This window comes from Marmota monax, unplaced genomic scaffold, assembly GCF_021218885.2.
Source record: "Marmota monax isolate L192 unplaced genomic scaffold, Marmota_monax_Labrador192_F-V1.1 WCK01_AAM20220418_F8-fsc00224, whole genome shotgun sequence".
NCBI lineage: Eukaryota > Metazoa > Chordata > Mammalia > Rodentia > Sciuridae > Marmota > Marmota monax.
The window spans coordinates 2,229,023-2,250,846 of NW_026693937.1; the positions used below are offsets into that span (position 1 = coordinate 2,229,023).

The 21,824-nt window shown below is 34.5% G+C and overlaps 1 protein-coding gene across 1 annotated transcript in view; it reads right to left on the reverse strand.

Moving 5' to 3' along the window:
• The window catches only part of Kcnu1 (potassium calcium-activated channel subfamily U member 1), a 176,779-nt gene that overhangs the window by 152,645 nt on the left and 2,310 nt on the right, over nt 1-21,824 (reverse strand). Inside the window, exon 2 of the mRNA XM_046463883.2 lies at nt 21,280-21,399. Coding sequence (XP_046319839.2) covers nt 21,280-21,399 — 120 coding nt within the window. The remainder of the gene's footprint in view (nt 1-21,279; nt 21,400-21,824) is intronic.

Below are 21,824 nucleotides of genomic sequence, written 5' to 3' on the forward strand. Positions count from 1 at the left end.
TATAGTGTGATATATGTATACCAACATTATAGTACCACAATCCATAATCACCAAGTTGTGGAACTAGCCTAATACTTTTCAATGAATGGATAAAATACACACACACACACACACACACACAATGGAGTTCTACTAAGTCATAAATAAGAATAAAATTATGCCATTTGCTAGTAAATGGATGGAACTGGAGAATATCATGCTGAGTGAAATAAGGCAGACTCAGAAAGTCAAGAATCAAATGTTTTCTCTAATAATGAGAAAGCTAGAGAGAAAAAAATGGAATCCCTTGAAAATTGAAGGAAGATCACTATACTAGAATCAGGGGACCAAGAAGGAGGAAGGAGGATAGGGAAAAGTGAAGAAGTAGGGAATGAAGTTGGCCAAATTATGCTATGTGCATATAGGAATATATTAAAATTCATTCAAATTTTTGGTATAACTGTAATGTACCAATTAAAATAAATAAATAAATAAGCAAGTAGAGGAAGGGAATCAGGTGGAGGGAGGAGGGACAGGAAAGAGGAAGTACTGGGGGTTGAAGTGGAGCAAACTGTTATATTCATTCATAAATATGTCAAAAATGAACCCCACTACTACATATAAATATAAGGCACTGATAATTTTTTTTAAAATGTGGTTAGGCAGGAAACATTGAAAGGACATACAGATGGTGACACACAGAAATTTCACATTTAAGAAGATATCCCATATGTATGTGTGTATATATATATATATATATATATATATATATATACACACACACACACAATGGAGTTCTACTATACTCTTCTATATAGAAAATATAAAACATCAGGTTATCTACAATTTAAAGAGAATAAATAACAGACTGTGTCCAGGTCTGAGTTACTCCATGGTGTATAGATTGTGCCTAGCACTGACTTACTCTATTTTAAGAGCATGGTTACTCCATTTTGAGTACAAGTGCCAAGATAGAATGACTCTACACCTTGTTTGTACAAACAAACAACAACCATCTGCACAAAACAACCATAAGGCACAAATTGATAAATAACTTTGTCATGACAACTTATCAAACTAAACAAGGAGCTCCTGGACACGTGGACACCTCAAATCATATCAGAAACACCAGACACAGGAATGTATCAACTTCACTTGATATAAACCTCTCACCAGTTCCATAAAAAGCCCATAAAAGAAAGAGTACACCATGAATGGACACTGTGGCACATTGACTCCATCCCCTGGTCACTCATAATGAGCCCTTGCCAAGGCAAATTGCCACAGCATTGAAACTCCGACTCTCTTCAGCTCAGCAGTTTCTGCTTCCTAAGACAAGACTTACCAGACAGACTCCCACTTCAATCTGACACTTCAGGCTGACACCCTGGAACTTTTGTAGTTCCTTTGAACACTTGCCTTGACAACTCTCAGAACTGGTTTGTGAACATCCTTATCTAACCACTTGCAGTGACTCTTGGCATTCCTGTTTGTTCTGTCTTTACCTTTGACACTGTAATCTGTAACCCTGTGGTCATCTTAACCCTTTCTCTTTCTGTAACCTATATATATTATTGTGTGGAGTATGATGTATGACTTGAGTGTTATAGTTATTAAAATTAAGATTAAAATCAAATAAAAGAAACTGTGATTACCTCAGCTTAGAGCTATCCAGTGACCCATAATTACTCAGAGAATTACAACAAGTGAAAATGATGTAACTTGTGAATTTACTGTTATTCAACAAATGATGACATTGTAGAAATATACAAATATGTACAGTGTATGTTAATGGCGTAGCTTGTTCCTGACAATTGGCATAGTCATAGAATTGCACTCAGTAAAAATGGAATCCAATGAGTAAACAGACCACTTGCAAAATAATTAGATATATACAGATTTTTTTCAAACAAATAAGTCATTTGGCAATAAAGATAAAATATGAGACCCATACTTTGATAGGGACTTGACAACAGAAACCATACTCTTGCTGCATGAATCCAAGACCTGTATTGCCCTGCAGTGGAAACCATTTGAGGTGAAACTCAACTCAGGTGCTGAAAAGAGGGCAGGCACATCTTGACTTTGTACAGATCAATGGCCAAAGGTTGGTGATCTGGGAAAGTAAATTACGTGTACTTTGATACTGATTATCAAAAGTGAAATATAAAGCAGTAAAAAGAAGGGAAGCAAACCTCAGGACACACATGTACGATTACAACTCTATAAGGTGGACTACTGAGTAATGCAAGACTAAAATATTATTTGAGTGAACAAGAAAATTAAAAGTAAAACTGCTAGCTCTGGGAAGAAAGATAAGGGAAAGAGTGCACAGAGAACACCCTCAAATGTTGCTTGCCTCTGGGAATCCATGGTATCCTACATGCCAGAAGGTTAGGAGAAAATTATTAATGGCAGATGCAGGGCATATGGAATAGGGTATAAGGGATCCTAATAATAATAATGTCAACACATTTATATATATGACAGCAAAAGAAAAGGTGTTTGCAATATTGTTAAAAAGCCTGTTACAAGTTGATCAGGACAGACACAAAACCAAACAATTGGCAGTTAAAGTACATAGAAAACATAAATATGCAGATAATTTGATGGCAAGTAGACCAGTCCCTGAGGCCATGGAGCCCTCATCCCAAGGACCTAGGAGATTATAATGATCCTTGCAGGGGTATCTGTATGGTACAACCAATTTAAACTAGAAAAACAGTAATACATTATATCCATGGATAACAAAGGCCTCAAAATACACCAGAAGACAGGGAATACACAAGGGCGGAATTGCAAAAACTTAGGACAGATTTTATGCATAAACAAATCATATATGTTGATTGGCTAGTACACCTGTGGGGTAAAGGGATAAATATTATAGCCTTAAGCATATCTGAAATGTATAAACTCTTTATCAGAAATCCAAATTTAAACCATGAGCTGTTAAGCTTACAGTCAACCACCCCAAATCATGTCATCATAGGACCAGGATAGCAGTAAGCTGGAGAACATCAAGCTTAACAAAAGCCCTTACTGCAATACTACAAAATTGGGGATAGTTTTAAATGGCTAGGTTTATATCAAGCCACTAAAACAGCAATCTCCAGCAATGATATTTTACCAGAAATGCATATGCAGAGGCATATGATATAGTAGCAAGAAATGACGTAAAGAAAGTTTAACTAATAGATGCACTAGGACATCAAAAATGCTCATTCATGAAGGCATTGGCAGACAGCCAGAACATGCGTGACATGAGAAGCATGTGCCACCACACCCAGCATGAATACTGACATTAAAGACCAATCAGAGATCTTCACAATAGGGAGATAGACTTGATGGAATTCATTCCAGGGGCAAAACAAATCCATGGCAATATAATTCATTCCAAAGGCAAAACAAATTCCACCTAGTTAAATAACATTCATAATGACTAATTTACAGATAGATCAATGCCCATAGCCCAAAGGAAAATAAATGGAAATCAGCAGCCCTGAGAACCCAAGATAATATGTTCCTCATGAAGTAAGGGTTTTCATTTTCTGTGCAATGTGCCAAATGCATAGCAAAGGTACTCACAGTCAGACAATGCATAATTGAAGAATGAAAAAAATATGTATATTTAATAGGCTTGTGAGTACACAAGTGGAAACAAAATGATTATAAAATAAATGGACAAGGGGAAGTCACACCAATACTGGAGAGCATTACAAGAAGGCTCACACACACACACAAAAATTAACATCAGGTTCACATTCAGACACATATCACCCTGTTGGAAGAAGACTAAAAAACAACTAAATACAACCAAGTAAGAAACTGACTAACACAAAGCATAAGAATGGAGGATAAAATACCCAAAGTAAAATTCATAAGGAATGCAGATTACAACTACAGACATACACTTCCAACTGTAACACTTAGAAAGGAAGAAGATGACACATGGGAAATACCCAAGGTGACAAGCATTAAAATAACAAGGAAAAGAGAGAAGTAGCCAATTAAGAAAGACCCACATGCAAAAATTACATAAGATATTAATTACACATGCATTCAAAGAACATGTGGGCACTGGTGAACTATACAAATGGAGACAGATAGAAACCAAAAAGTAACATGGCATGAGATGCAAAGGGTAATATGAGGAGGTGAAGAATGCCAAAACTCTTTGACAATGTTTCAATACAGAATACTGACAGATATCTCTGCAGATATACCCTGAAAATAGAATTTATAGGGCAAATACAATACCAAACCCACAAAAATATACAGTAACAATGGTAGAAATTTACATAGAATTAAGTTCAGCTGTAAAAGCAGTTAAGCCACCAGCCTTTTACGACCACAGCATTAATGTTATGGTATGCAGCCTGAGGGCCACCTGGGATAATATAAAGTCCTCAGAGATCCCATTTTGCAGCCTGGGCAGTACAATGCCTTAGCGATGCATGGGATATACAGTGGAATTTTCATTTGCCACATAACCCTATAGCATCGGAATATATAGAAAATTTAAATGGACTATTAAAAAGATAATTACAATTATTGCCAGAATTTCTGACTTTCCAACTAAAATTGCTTTAGGCTTATTTCAATCAAAATCAGAGAGAACACAGAATTAAGGGAAATCCTCACTCCTATTTAAATATACCTATGAAAATATAGAAAGGAAAGAATTAGAAATATCTAACATGCTACCTTACAAGTGCAGATCAAAACTAAAGATAAAAGTTTCTCCCCACAGGATATCTTGGCATGGCTGAAAATTCCTATTGGACAACAGGACATAAGGGAACATGACAACTACAGAAAATCTACAATCTCAGTCCCTACAACTAGGTGCACAAATGAACTAATCACACTGGCCATTCGGACATTATCAGTCATGTTAACTATTATGGCAATAATAATTTCTTTAAATTCATTGAACTAAGAATATAGGAAGGGCTATTTTCAAATTACAATATAATACTTTCTAATTAACCATTAACAATTGGGCCATACTTTCCAATATTTAAGACATACCAAATTAATAACATATAAACAAAATTTAAGATAGAAAACATTACGAATATAGACCCCTATGAAAATAACACAAATTATTACATAAACCCACTTCTACTAGCAAAATACAAGACTCTATACAGGAAGACATAACATTCACATTTCCAAAGATTCTTAAGGACATTATCAAAAGAAAGGATTCACTGTAGTGACCAATATGGAACAAAAAATTATCTTTGATAAAACAACCCGTGTTGACCCTGGACTCACAAATTATTATTTTCATATAAAAATCCTGGAATGATGTCCATTTTTCATACGATATCCAGTACAACACAACCTGACACTGCAGGACATACGGTTACCAACTGTAGCTTCAGGCATATCATTTACATCTTGCTGTATGAACCATGCCTCACGAGGAACCCTGCTACATATGCAGGGTATGCTGAAGTGACACACAGTCCATAAGAACAGCACATTACACAGTGGTCAAAAGGACTCACACTACCTGCACCAAAGCTTTACAAATCCAATCTATGTAAACCCCAATGCACTTAGTTAGAATCATCTACCAACCAACACCAGTTAGGATCCACATATAACTTAGAAAGGGTGATTTTTGTCACAGCCAAAGCAATGGCACATTGTGTGGTGTTAAAGTAATATAATAGATCTTCATAGAACCTACCTGAATAACCACCCACTGACAGATACCTTTTAAGAAAACACCTATAATTGTTTGTAGTACTTAGCATAACAGCAAATTTAGCAATTTCCAGAATATAGGAAGCTGAAGTTCAGGAAATTAAGACAAACTTAATTTAATTTTAAATGTAACTGGAATGCTTTTCAGCCATCAACAGCACACACAGTAACTGCACTATTTACATCAATTCAGCAAATTTATTCCCTACTAAAAAAATACAACAATTGGTAGAATTACCAAGAACAATTCAATTACAACCTGAACCATAAAGTAGACATCATGATATCATGAAAAATTGTCTACAAACTCTCATGCACTATGTGATTCAAAATAGACTTCACAAACAACATAACTGGATGCAACAGGTAAGAAGTAGCATGCAAAGTGGATCATTTTACACTGAGTCATGATCAATAAGAAATAGCACACATTTACCCATCCAGGCCCTTCTGGATGTTCAGTATCAAGAGATTATCACTACACGTAATTCAACATTCAAGTGAAACATTATCAATAGCTTATCTCATCATAGCAATACCACAAATATGCAATTATCATAAATATCAAATTTCAGGTAGAGGAGATCCATTATACATATCAGGATACTATATTAACAAAGAAATTACGTATGAATGGTCATAATCAGTGTATTATACATTTGAAGAGATTACCCCAATCATAGATTATTCCCCCTTAAACATAGCAGTTATACCTACATATGTTCAGAACATGGGAAACTTTGTAAAGCTAATACATTATGTATCAAACACTGAATCAAATACTTAGGTGCAGTATTGTACTCATACCTCAGGATCAAATGCTCAGATTGGCATAAACTCATAATATATAAATTGAAAAATGTAATCAATATTACAATAAATGGGAAATCTTACATAGCCACATATACTCAAGAAATGTCATAGAGGAACCTGTCTGAATCATGGCTTGGTAAAATCCAAGAAACCCCACAGGTCAATATAACACATGAGGACAACATTATTGAAACAAATCAGGAAGAACTCAAAAAACAGCAAAGGATTTCCCTTTGAAAATAAATATGTAAAGTGCTCAAGAAGAAAAGAAGATTATGTGAAGGACTTGAGAAAAATTGATAAAGATAAATATATAAAAACATGGTATATAAAACTGGTAAAATTAATGTAAATTTCAACTTTATAAATATAAAGAAGAAATCTTACAGAAGTATAATGCTATGAATCCTCCCAACCACACCACCACATGCAAAACCACACACACACACACACACACAGAGAGAAGCATACATAATTGCAATCTGGAACTCAATGTTCAAACCAGTTCAACAACATCTGGGAGGAAGAAGGGGTGTTGTGAAAAAAAATCTCCACAAAAATTATCAAGCAAGAGGAGGATATAAATATGAAACACACAGAGATATACAGAGAAATAAATGGTGAATTTGATATACCTATTGTTTTTAATATTCTCTTAAAAATAGAATTACCTACATTAGAAGATGCCAAGAAATAAAAAAGTAATAAAAATAAACTAGAAATGTAAATACCAGCTTATTTTAAGTGTTTACTATGCTTTGAGTGGTTTGCATGTATTATTATGTAATTGTCTCTACAATATAATGAGGTTATTATAATCTCTTTTTATATTTGTACTATATGAATAAATCCAATTTAGAAAAATCAACTTGCCCAAGATTACAAACTAGAAAGTGGAGGAGCTAATATTTGAGCCCATTTCTTATAATTCATAACCAGCATAAATTCTGCCTCTTCAGTAGGCTGAGAAATTAAAACTACAACAGGTGTCCAGTTGTGTATCACATGTCCATTCTCTTTCTTTACTAATAGATCTCCTATTTGTTTATTAAAACCACTGATATTTAGATATTCTTTGGGGTAGCAAACTAAATTTTTAAACTTCTAAAGACCAATAAAACAGATCACTATAAAGGAGAATGATAAAATTCCCCTGGTAAATTAAGAAATGAATGTATTCTTAAATCAATACAAGAAAAAAATCCAACTACATGACATTTATAAGAGACACACTTAAAAGAGAATAAAAGTAAGATTAAAAGACAGTCGAGCAAAGAAATCCCAAACAAGTTTGCATAAAATGAAAGCAGGAAAGTCAGTGTTACATACTAAAATATTCCAGAAAAAGACATTAAATTCAATAAAAATGAATATTTCCTATTGGTAAAAGGTCTATCAATAAAAAGCAGAGCAGATCCACCCACACTGGCTACCGAAGGGCCCATGTGCACAGCACACCTGGTCCACCCCTTTCCTGGTAGGGCAGATACTTACCAGAGCCTAGCCTCTGGTGCAGGACCGCCCCTTCTGACCAGTGTACTACCGCAGGAGGTCAAGCCCAGTGGCCCAGATCATCCCACTCCAATTTATGCAGGTCCCAGACCCTGGATGCAGTAGCATCCATTGAGGGACACCAGCAGGTCTGGAAGCCCAACATCAAGGTGAGGTACAGACAATCTGTACAGGTACTATAAGAATATAGGGTAGAAACTGCAATTTCTCAGATTCACACTGCAAGAAAGGAAGACTCATAGCATGAAAAAACAAGGGAGGAAAGTGCCCCAAACAACCCAGTGCACTATAATAACAGAACCTATGAACAGCGAAGTTGATGAAATGTCAGAGAAGGAGTTTAGAAGGTTAAATGATCTGTGAATTAAAGAATGACCTAAATGAGCAAATACAGGCAAAAATTGATCACTCCAACAATGAGATCAGAGACCAAATACAGGTAGCAAAAGATTACTTCAAGAGAGAGATAGAGACCCTGAAAAAAAAAATCAGTCAGAAATCCTTGAAATGAAGGATACAATAAATCAAAAAAAAATTCAATAGAAAGTATAACCAACAGACTAGATCACTTGGAAGAAAGAACATTAGATAATGAACACAAAGTATACAATCTGGAAAATAAAGTTGATCACACAGTGAAGAAAGTTAGAAAAAATGAACAGAACATCCAAGAATTATGGGACAGCATCAAAAGACCAAATCTAAGAGTTATTGGGATAGAGGCACAAAGTTTCAAACCAAAGGAATGCACAATCTCTTCAATGAGATAATATCCTAAAATTTCCAAAGCATGAAGAATGAATTGAAAAACCAAATACAAGAGGCTTACAGGACAACAAATGTACAAAATTACAACAGATCTACACCAAGGCACATTACAATGAAAATGCCTAGCATACAGAATAAGGATAGAATCTTAAAAGCTGCAAGAGAGAGGAATCAGTTCACATATAGGGGGAGACCAATTCGTATCTCAGCAGATTATTCAACCCAGACCCTCAAAGCCAGGAGATCATGGAACAACATGTACCAAGCCCTGAAAGAAATGGATGCCAACCAAGAATCTTATATCCAGCAAAACCAAGCTTTAGATTTGATGATGAAATAAAAACATTCCATGATAAACAAAAGTTAAAAAAATTTACAACTAGAAAGCCTACACTACAGAACATCCTCAGCAAAATATTCCACGAAGAGGAAATGAAAAAAAACGATGAAAATCAGAAGAGGGAAGAATTACACTAAAGGAAAATCTATTCAGAGGAGAAACCAAATCACATTAAATACCAAAAATAAATAAAAATGCCTGGGAATACAAATCATGTCTCAATAATAACCCTGAATGGCCTAAACTCACCAATCAAGACATAGACTAGCAGATGGATAAAAAAAGAAAAGAAAAGACCCAATAATATTCTTCCTCCAAGAGAAACATCTCATAGATATAAAGACATTCACAGACTGAAGATGAAGAGTTGGGAAAAATCATACCACTCAATTGGACTGTGGAAACAAGCAGGGGTTTCCATCCTCATACCAAATAAAGTAGACTTCAAAGTAAAGTCAATCAAAAAGGACAAAGAAAGACACTCCATACTGCTCAAGGGAACCATACACCAATAAGACTTAACAATGATAAATATATACACCCCAAACAATGGAGTGGCTATGTTCATCAAATAAACTCTTCTCAAGTTCCTCAAGTTTAAGAGTCAAATAGACCACAACACATAATTTTGGGTGAATTTAATACACATTTTTCATCACTAGATAGATCTCCCACACAAAAGCTGAACAAATAAACTATAGAACTCAATAATACAATCAATAACTTAGACTTAACTGACATATATAGAATATTCCAACCTTCAATGAGATAATATATTTTCTTCTCAGCAGCTCATGGATCCTTCTCTAAAATAGAACACATACTATGCTACAAAGCAACTCTTAGCAAATATAAAAAAGGAGAGATACTACCCTGCATTCTATCAGATCACAATGGAATGAAATTAGAAATCAATTATGAAATAAGAAATAAAATCCACTCCAATACCTGGGGACTAAATAATATACTACTGAATGAACAATGGGTTAGAGAAGACATCAAGGAGGAGATTAAAAAGTTTTTTGAGGTGAATGAGAACATAGATACAACATTTCAAAATCTCTGGGACACTATGATAGTAGTTCTAAGAGGAAAGTTCATTTTATGGAGTTCATTCCTTAAAAGAAGAAAAAGTCAACAAATAAATGACTTAACACTACATCTCAAAGCCCTAGAAAAATAAAAACAAATCAACACCAAAATCAGCAGAAGACAGGAAATAATCCAAATCAGAGTTGAAATCAATGAAATTGAAACAAAAGAAACAATTTAAAAAACTGACAGAACAAAAAGTTGGTTCTTTGAAAAAATAAATAACATTGACAGACTCTTAGCCATGCTAATGAAGAGAAGGAGAGAGAAAACTCAAATCACTAACATATGTGATGAAAAAGGAAATATCACAACAGGCACTACAGTAATACAGAAGATAATTAGAAATTGTTTTAAAAACCTATACTCCAATAAAATAGAAAATATCAAAGGCATTGAAAAATTTCTAGAGTCATATAATTTTCCCAAATTTAATCAGGATAATATACAGAATTTAAACAGATCAATTTCAAGTGACGAAATAGTAGACACCATCAAAAGTCTATCAACCAAGAAAAGCTCAGGACTGGATGGATACAGAGCCGAGTTCTACAAGACCTTTAAAGAAGAACTAATACCAACACTCTCCAATTTATTTCAGGAAATAGAAAAAGAGGCGGCACTTCCAAACTCATTCTATGAGGCCAATATCACTCTGATTTCAAAACCAGGCAAAGACACATCAAAAAAAGAAAACTTCAGACCAATAACTCTAATGAACATAGATGCAAAAATCTCAATGAAATTCTGGCAAATCAAATACAAAAACATATCAAAAAGATCATGCACCACAATCAAGTGGGATTCATCCCAGGGATGCAAGGTTGTTTCAGCATATGAAATCAATAAATGTAATTCATCACATCAATGGACTTAACAATAAGAATCATATAATCTTCTCTTTCTTTAATTGCTTTTATTTTTTTAAATACCTGACAGCAGAATGCATCACAATTCTTATTACACATATGGACCACAATTTTTCATATCTCTGTTTGTATATAAAGTATGTTCACACCAATTCATGTCTTCACACATGTACTTTGGATAGTGATGTCCATCACATTCCATCATCATTGCTAAGCCCCTGTTCTCTCCCTTCCCCTTGCACCCCTCTGCCCTATCTAGAGTTTGTCTATTCCTCCTATGCTCCCGGCTCCCTACCCCACTATGAGTCAGTCACCTGATATCAGATAAAACATTCGCCATTTTTTTTTTTTTTGGATTGGGTAACTTCACTTAAAATTATCTTCTCCAATTGCATCCATTTACCTGCAAATACCATGATTTTATTCTCTTTTATTGCTGAGTAATATTCCATTGTGTATATATGCCACCAAAAAAAAAACAAATAAACTAATTAATAAATGGGCCAAGGACATGAACAGACACTTCTCAGAAGAGGTTATTCAATCAATCAACAAATATATGAGAAAATGTTCATCATCTCTAGCAATTAGAGAAATGCATATCAAAACTACTCTAAGACACCATATCACTTCAGTCAGAATGGCAGCTATTATAAAGACAAACAATAATAAGTGTTGGCAAGGATGTGGGAGAAAAGGGACACCCATACATTGCTGTTGGGAATGCAAATTGGTGCAGACAATATGGAAAGCAGTATGGAGATTCCTTGGAAAACTTGGAATGGAACCACCATTTGACCCAGCTATCCCTCTCCTCGGACTATACCCAAAGGACTTAAAAACAGCATAAACAGCATACTACAGGGACACAGCCACATCAATGTTTATAGCAGCAAAATTAACAATAGCTAAACTGTGGAACCAACCTAGATGCCCTTCCGTAGATGAATGGATTAAAAAATGTGGCATATATACACAATGATCATCTTAATAGACCCAGAAAAAGCATTTGACAAAATACAGCACCCCATTATGTTTAAAACACTAGAAAAACTTGTGATAACATAAACTTATTTCAACATCATAAAGGCTATCTATGCTAAGCCCTAGGCCAACATCATTCTAAATGGAGAAAAATTGAAGGCATTCCCTCTAAAAACTGGAACAAGACATGGATGCCCTCTTTCATCACTTCTATTTAATATAGTTCTTAAAACACTGGCCAGAGCAATTAAACAGATGAAAGAAATTAAAGGAACACACATAGGAAAAGAAGAACTCAAATTGTCACTATTTGCTAAGGATATGATTCTATACCTGGAAGACCCTAAAAGTTCCATAAGAAAACTCCTAGAACTAGTAAATGAATTCACCAAAGTTGCAAGATATAAAATCAATACTCACAAATCAAAGGCATTTCTGTATATCAGTGACAAATCCTCAGAAAGGGAAATGAGGAAAACTACCCAATTCTTAATAGCCTAAAAAAATTCTTGGGAATCAACTTAACAAAAGAAGTGAAAGATCTATATAATGAAAGTTACAGAACAATAAAGAAAGAAATCAAAGAAGACATTAGAAGATGGAAAGATCTACCTTGCTCTTGGATAGGAAGAATTAATATTATCAAAATGACCATACTACCAAAAGCACTATACAGATTTAATGCAATTCCAATCACAATCCCAATGACATTCTTTATAGAAATAGATAAAGCAATTATGAAATTCATCTGGAAAAATAAGAGACCCAGAATAGCTAAAACAATCCTTAGCAGAAAGAGTGAAGCAGGTGGCATCACTATACCAGACTTTAAACTATACTACAGAGCAATAGTAAAAAAAAAAAAACAGCATGGTATTGGCACCTTGGTAGACCAATGGTACAGAATAGAGGACACATAGACTAACTGACAAAATTACAATTATCTTATATTAGACAAAGTTGCCAAAAACATGCATTGGAGAAAAGATAGCCTCTTCAACAAATGTTGCTGGGAAAACTGGAAATCTATATGAAACAAAATGAAATTAAACCCCTAGCTTTCATCATGCACAAAACTCAACTCAAAATCAATCAAGTACTTAGGAATACAACCAGAGACCCTGCATCTAACAGAAGAAAAAGTAGGCCCTATTCTCCATCATGTGGGATTAGGCCCAAACTTCCTTAATAAGACTCCTTTGGCACAAGAATTAAAATCAAGAATCAATACATAGGATGGACTCAAACTAAAAAGATCTGTGAGGTGAATAGAGAGCCTACATGTTGGGAGCAAATCTTTACCCCTCACACATCAGATAGAGCACTAATAATTAGGGCATATAAAGAACTCAAAAAGCTAAACACCAAAAAACAAATAACCCAATCAATAAATGGGCCATGGACCTGAAGAGACACTTCTCAGAAGATGATGTACAATCAATTAACAAATACATGAAAAAGTGTTCATCATCATTAGCAATTAGAGAAATGCAAATCAAAACTACTCTAAGATACCATCTTACTCCAGTCAGAATTGCAGCTATTATGAAGACAAATAACAACAAGTGTTGGCAAGGATGTGGGGAAAAAGGTACACTCATACACTGCTGGTGGAACTGCAAATTGGTGCAGCCAATATGGAAAGCATTCTGGAGATTTCTTGAATAATTGGGAATGATCCCATAAATCGACCCAGCTCTCCCTCTCCTCGGTCTATACCCAAGGGACTTAAAAACAGCATACTACAGGGACACAGCCATATCAATGTTTATAGCAGCACAATTCACCATAGCTAAACTCTAGAACCAACCTAGATACCCTTCAATAGATGAATGGATAACAAAATGTGGCATATGTACACAATGGAATTTTACTCAGCAATAAAAGAGAATAAAATCATGGCATTTGCAGGTAAATGGATAGAGTTAGAGAAGATAATGTTAAGTGAAGTTAGACAATCCCCAAAAAACCAAATGTCAAATGTTTTCTTTGATATAAGGAGGCTGATTCATAGTGAGATAGAGAACGGGAGCATGGGAGGAATAGACAAACTCTAGATAGGGCAGAGGGGTTGGAAGGGAGGGGAGGGGGCATGGGGTTATTACTGATGGTGGAATGTGCTGATAATTATTATTCAAAGTACAAGATATTAATTGGTGTGAATATACTGTGTATACAACCAGAGATATGAAAAATTGTGCTCTATAAGTGTAATTAGAATTATAATGCATTCTGCTGTAACATATAAATAAAAAATTTAAAAAAAGAATTTCTTATAAATTCCACAAAGTGGAAATCATACAAGTAATGTCATCTCTGGACCATAAATTTCTACCAAAGTAGAAAGAATAACCACCCTACTTCCAATAAAAGCCCCTCTTGTGGAAAATGAAGACATACTACAATGTTCCTCTAAACTGATCATGAATCAAAGAAGAAATCAAAATTAAATTAACACAACTTTAAAGATGAACCAGGCACTAATAAAAGTAGCAACTTATTTTTTTTTTTTTTTTTTGGTCAAAGTCTACAGTCAAAGAAATACTCTGAGGAAATATTCTAATAAATCAAACAAAACTCAAGAATCTGGGAAAATTTGGTCATCTGGAATGGTTGTCTCCCAGGGAGGAGACTACACTAGGATGGTGGGGCTGGTCACTAAATGTGTGTAGTGCTGTCCTGTATCTTTCTAACTAAAGGTGGAGTATAATCTACTGCGTAGTTGAGGAGCCCTTCAAAGACACTTTATGTTTATTGTTTCCTTTTCCTTGGAAAATGTCCTGTGGAGTTAAAAATCAAAACTTTATTTAATACTAATATAGCTGTATAATTTATTGTGCAAAACTGTAGGTTGTTGAAAATGAGATTCCATTAATAATTGCATCAGGAGAACCAAAGAAATTCCAAATTTATGATCATTGTGGTTATAATATACAATATCATGTTGATTTCATAATTACTGTTTAACATCTCCAACAAATAATAATCCAATGCAGAAATGCAGGCACATGTTTGAAATCTCTATGCAGCCTAAGAAAATAAAAGAAAATCAAAATTTCCTGATATCTGTGTTTAAATATTATTTCATAAATTTCTTCTGGATTGATTTTTTGTTACAATTGTTATTAAGAGAGTTGATCAAAGCAATAAAGGTGTTATTAAAAACTGATAAAATTTTATAGAAGATCCAACCACAAGATGGATTTTTAAAAATTAATATATGCACAGAGGAATATTACTTATTTCTAGAATGAGACAGGGTTCAGCATCAATATTAGTCTTTTTATATTTATAGATGTCAACAATGAAATAGCTTGATGATGTAAATATCAATAATAATTATTACCTATATACACTAGTTGTATATTTTCACACTTATGAATTCATATAAATATTATATTTATGTTAACTCATCCTCATATATTAACTAACTTCTTCATGAAATTCTATCGATAACATTTTCATCCCAATGTCATAATTTCCACTTATCAAAAGGAGGTAATGTCGATAGCTCTCTTTTATAAAATGCACTATTAAAAGGGTTTGGGAAAAAAGAACTGGCATGAGGGTTATTCATATAGATGGATTTTAGGAAATAACAACTAAGAAAGTTGGAGAATACCTGCACCTGCCCACACCCACCTACATCTGCTGATTACCTGTCTTCCTTCCCCTTCCTCGGGGAAATATGTATCCTTGTTTAAAGATACAGTATCCATGAACTAGCCTGAATTCAGATCTGATTTAACCTTCACTGGCACAACTAGACTTACTCTCTACAAGGTTTGCCTCAAGGAGTAGAATATTTTATTACTTGGACGTTTATAGTTTTATAAATATAACTTAAGGGAGGAGTTGAGTTGTCTTAAGTGGACTACACCCCTAAAGAAAATGTTACTGAGCATTTTCAGATGTGAAGAAATTCAAAGCAGTGGTTGCTTCTTGGTTTGGGATGAGGAAGCTCTTATAATGTATGCTTTGTACTTGTTGAATATGGTATTATATGCATATAAATACAACAGTGCAGCTATCCACAAAATCAGTTCATAAAAATTTTACTTCACCAAGTTAGTGTAAGCATGGTGGAACATTTCCTATCAGTCTTTTCTTTACATATATGACAAAGATGTCTAAACTAGAGTACAATATTATGCCATTCACCAAAATAAATCCTTGATGCTTGGTAGTATCTATTCAGACTATAGAATAATGAATAGAAATCTACAAAAAATATAGGTAAAGAGACAACTCGTCTCAAGTTGGTGGACAGGCTTATTTTATTTTAAAACACACAGTGGCCGTGAAGAACCTAGTAAGAGACTGATCTTTTTCCATGTTTCATGTTTGTTTGTTTGCTTGTTTGTTTTTCTCTGTAGAAGGAAAATCAGTAAAAAATGGCAAAATAAATCTTTATTTGACCCACTTTCCAGCATCATTTTTGAACTATTCTCATTTCTGAATGAGTTGTGCTGCTCCATTGGTGCTAGTTATCCTGTGTGTTAGGGTTAACAACTGGAGTTGTGGCTGCTGCTCAGGCCTATTCATCTACTGAGAGGATTACACATTCACAGAAAAGATTATGCATCTGCATAAAGGATTTAAGGCAGAATACAAAGACACAGAATCCCAGATTACCTGAAAAAATAGGATTCAGAGGAGACAGAAAAACAGCATAGAGGCACTAACTGATGCGAGAATTACGCTAAAAATGGATATACTTGCCAAAAATAAGACATAATGACATAATTTCGATTCTAAATTTTCTACCCAAAAATGAAAGAGAAGCATAGTCATATACACAATTAATGACAACCAAAAAAAAAAAAGGAAGATAATAATTGTCTAAGAATAGGAGAACAGGGCCATATATAGAATTAAATTCAGAAGAAAATTTCTTCCACAAGTCATGGTTATAAAAATATGCTTTGTGATGCACCATAACTTCAAGCCCATAGATCCTATACAGCTAATTGATGTCTTGTCCTGTTGTCTTCTAAAAGGTCTCAAGAAGACATCTGTTTGGAAGAGAATTTTCATTTTATTTTCTTTTCATTTGTCGGATGTCTCCTTCTTGTTCAATTTTTCCTTTCTTCTTTCACCACCACTTCCCCTCCGCCTCCTTCCTTATGTTCTTCTTCCTTGGGTAGTAACCCATGTGTCCTCTCTTAAAGTATTAAGGGGATTTGTCTGTAGATTTTTTTATTTGCTATTTTGGGTGGTTTTGATAGAAACACTGTGCCTTCTTCATTGAAAAAGAAAACTGGGCACTTTATTTTCATTTCTTTGTTCAGGAATTGTTTAATTAGTATTAGAGATATCCACTCAGAAAATTTGTTGGGCTATACCTTGAAGCCATCAGTTTCCCACAGGAGGGAGAGGAGAGGTGCATAATGGTGATAATTAGAGGTCTTTGACAACTTTACTTTTTAAAAAAATATTTGGTCTAAGTTTCTTTTCTTTATGGACAGTTTTGAGAATTTACATTGTTATGGGGAATCATCCAGTTTTTAAACTTAATTGCATGTGTGTGTGTGTGTGTCTGTGTGTGTCTTTTAATTTCCTTGTTATTTGTATTTATTTTCTCACTTTAATGTCTTAATCAAGTATTTGTATTTTTTTCCCTGATTATACTAATGATTTTCTAAATTTTGTTCACTTGTAATGTCAGCTGTTTATAGCTTATTAATTTCTATATTTTTAATTTATTCTTCTTGAGTTTAATCTGTTTTCATTAATTTTTTTAGTTTAATGCTTAATTCATTTCTTTTAATTATTTTATATTTAGCAAAATAACTTTTACATGTTATGAATTTAACTCAGAACAACTTCCAATTTATACTACAGGGGCAAGGGATATCTAATAGTTTCCTTGCCTTTACTCTCTAAAAACTCTGTAATTTTTCAAAAGTCATTTAAACAGGCTTAACTGTTAGGTCTTTGATATCTTACTTTTCTTTGGATATATTTAATTGCATGGTGTACAGTGATATTGTCTGCTTATACTTTTTTAAAAAATATGTTATTTAGTGATAGATGAACCCAATACCTTTATTTTATGTATTTATTTTTATGTGGTGCTGAGGATTGAACCCAGTGCCTCACATGTGCAAGGCAAGAACTCTGCCACTGAGCCACAATCCCAGTCCCTGCTTCTACTTTTTAAGGTTTATAATTGTCATTGTTACATATGCCAAAAGTCTACAAATGAAACAAACATTTGTTAAAGTAATCTTTCTTTTCAGAGCATGGATATTAATCATTTCAATAAACTGTCATTAATTAAGCTTTATATTTATAATGATTATTATTTGATTTAGTATGTTCTAATATGAAATAAGTGAACTAAAATCTAATACTACCAATGTGATTTTTTTATATTACACTTTTCATCTTTGTAATTGTACTTGTGAATTATTTTGAAGTTATATTCTTGGTATGATAATATTCATAATGTCATATGTTGGTCTTTACAAGGATTACATGCTGAGCTATGTTCCTCCCCAAAAAGATAGGTTGAGGTTCTAGTTCCAGGACCTCAGAATATGATTTTGTTTGGAATTAGGGTTTTTGCAGATGCACTCAAGTTAAATGGGGTCACACCATGGGTTCTAATCCAACGTGACTTGTGATCTCATACAAGGGGAAAGTTTGGACACAGGTAAGTAGACAGACAGACACACAAACACACACACACATGCACATACATACACACACAGGACAACACCATATGAACATAAAGGCAGAGGGAAAGGTAATGTGTTTTCATGCTAAAGAGTCTTAAGATTTCCAGCAAATTTCCAGAAGACAGAATACAGGCATGGAGAAAAGCATGGAACATTCTCCCTTGAGCTTCACAGGCAAACAACACTGTCAATGCCTTGATCTGGGACTTCTAGCCAGCAGAACTATGAGACAATACATTGTTGTTGTTTTAAGCCATTGTTGGTGGTACTTTGTTATGTGAGTGAGTTCTAGAAAGTGAATACATGTTACTTGGCATGCTTTTTTTTTGCTGTGAATTTAACTTACATGATATCAAAAATTTTCTACTAATTTCTATTGTCATTTGCCAGTATACCTTCCATGATTTCTTTGTTTTCAACCTTTAATGCCTCTTTAATTTAAAAACATGATCAGATCATGTCAACCCATTCATGCTATAAGATCCTAGATGGCTTCCCTTACATTAGTATACAATGGTTCCTTTTGAGAGTTTTGTCTCCTTCCTGTGAAGCACAAGCCCTTGAACTATTCTCCAGTCTCTTTTCAGACCTCACAGTCTCCCACCTTCCATGGTCTCTAAGACTATGAAACTTCTTTTGGTACTTGTGGTCACCTGAGCTCTTTACTTCCACAAGTTTGTTTCCTTTATCTGCAACCCTGTTCCCTCCACTCTTCAATTGCATTAGCCTACTAGTTCTTCATGTTTCAGCTCAAATTTTGCCTTTTCAAAGATTTCTTCTCTTATCACTCTATCTAATGTGATCTATCTCTTTAACAAGCACAACTTGCAAACTCATCATTCATAATACTATGGGTTAGCATCTGAATTTATTGATTTAGGTATGTATTTATCACCTCTACCACCACCAGAATTAAGTTCAAGTCTCTTGCTCACAGATTTTATCATGTCTAGAGTACCGACTTAGCATGTGGTTGACTATTTGTTTAAAGAAGTAAGGGAATTTCTATGAAAACAGAGAAAAGACAAATAGAAGGAAGGAAGAGAATCTAAAATCCATTTCATTCTCTTCTCATTCTTTCCTAAACATTGACTTGGAACCTCTAATAAACTCAATTATGCCTTTTGAGATAGAGTATTTATTCTAATTTAACATTTATTCCATGTCTTCTGGTGTTCCAACTAGATCATCATTAGATGTTACAGGTTGAAAGGACATTTTCCCCATCATTACAGGAATTTCTACTGGTGTACAATCAATGATAAGTTCTTTCTCACCTGCCCCCATATGCAATGCTCCTATGGTGGGTGTTATAAGATTTCTTCTGCTTCCCTCTAGTGCCCTTTAATGTGTTCTTCCCAGTATTATATATACTCACATAGTCAAATACGACTTGAACAGTTGAAGAGATTGTAACCAAGAAATCCTTGATGTAATCAAAGAGAATTGCAAAATCCTCCGCAACAGGTCATACCCACAGGGATTTCAGAAAAAGAAACTGAAACTTTAGAAGACAGAAGAAAGGGAGGCACACTCCCGGATGATTCACCATTTCATGCAGCTTTCATGAAAGCACTTTTACTTATATACTTCCAAGCAAACTTTAGCAGTTGATTATACCTGAATTAGCAACACCAACTAGAAAAGTGCCATGTTTTTGCTAATTATAAAGAACAAAGTATGATCTTTAGATCATGTGAACCTACTTCCACTATATCACCATCTGATGGCAGCACATCCCAGATCATAGAAGGAATTTCCTTGTTATTGCTTTAGAACAAACTGTACTATTGAAATCATGATCACTGCAATGTTTGTTGATAGGGCATCTGCTATTCTCAGACCATGGGAAACACATATTTTCATGACACAGTCTTTTCTCAGGGTGTTCACAGTGCACTAGGGGAGAAAGGCATGTGTCTAGATAATTTTAATAACAGTTCCAGTGGATTTAACAGAGACTAGAGGAGGGGCTTTTAGACTGATGTGGGGATAAGGTATGATTCCCTGAGGATACAATGCCTAAACTAAGTTGTAATATGTTCAAGTTACTGAAATTACAATAAGAAGTAAAGCAGTGGAAACCATGGAGAGGCAAAAACAGCTAGTTTGTGTAATGAAGAAAAGAGAAAGAGGTCTGTTGGAATCAAAGAAGGGGAAAGTAGGTGTACATTTTAGGCTAGATTAGTTCACCAAATGTCAATTTTGAAAAAATATTCATCCATCTACTACTAATAAAGAGAATAAAATCCATACAACCTTTGCCCTAATTTATAGCTTTCCTTCTTGTAAACATCTAGCAATACTATAAAACCTAATGCCCAGTATTATATTCAGTACAAAGATAAGTAAAGCACAAGAATGGATAGAAAGTGGCAGACACAGGGAGGTGGGGGTGGGGAGGTAGATAAAACCACTGGAATAGTAGATGCTTAGTTGGGTGAAAAAATTACACATACTGAGCCTTAATCATATCTGTGGCTTAAGTCCATTAGCAAGTTAACACTGAGAACATACTTACCAGCACTTGCCCCACAAAGGTCTGTGCTGAAAGCAACATTTCTATACGATCACGGAATACTCCATAAAAATAAAGCCTTCTTAAAGTACTGCTGTGAAAGCTACCCGATGAGAGGAAATCCTATAAACAAAGAAATCAACAGGGTGAGATGCAACTCAGAGAATGCTATCTGCCTCATTTCTGTTGACGAAGGCTCTTATCATGGTATGAGCCAGAGATCACTCTACCTTGCCCAACCCAGGGAACATCAAAGATGCTTATCCAGTATCTCATAGAAGGTATCTTACTGGGTTTGTCTCTGATTTTCTGCACAGCTTTGTTCGTTCTGAATTCTGCAGTCTTTATGCATGCCTTTCTTGCCTATTCTGAGCCCAGACCCTCCAAACTGACATGGCTGTCATGTTCAGAACTGGGAGCAGCAAGCTGCTTTCTGCTCCGGGAATGAGTGTTTTTACATATTTCCAACAAAATACACGGATGAAAGAAAAATTTATAAAGGATGTACAGCGATATTTAAGTGATTTCTCAAATATCTGATTTTGTTT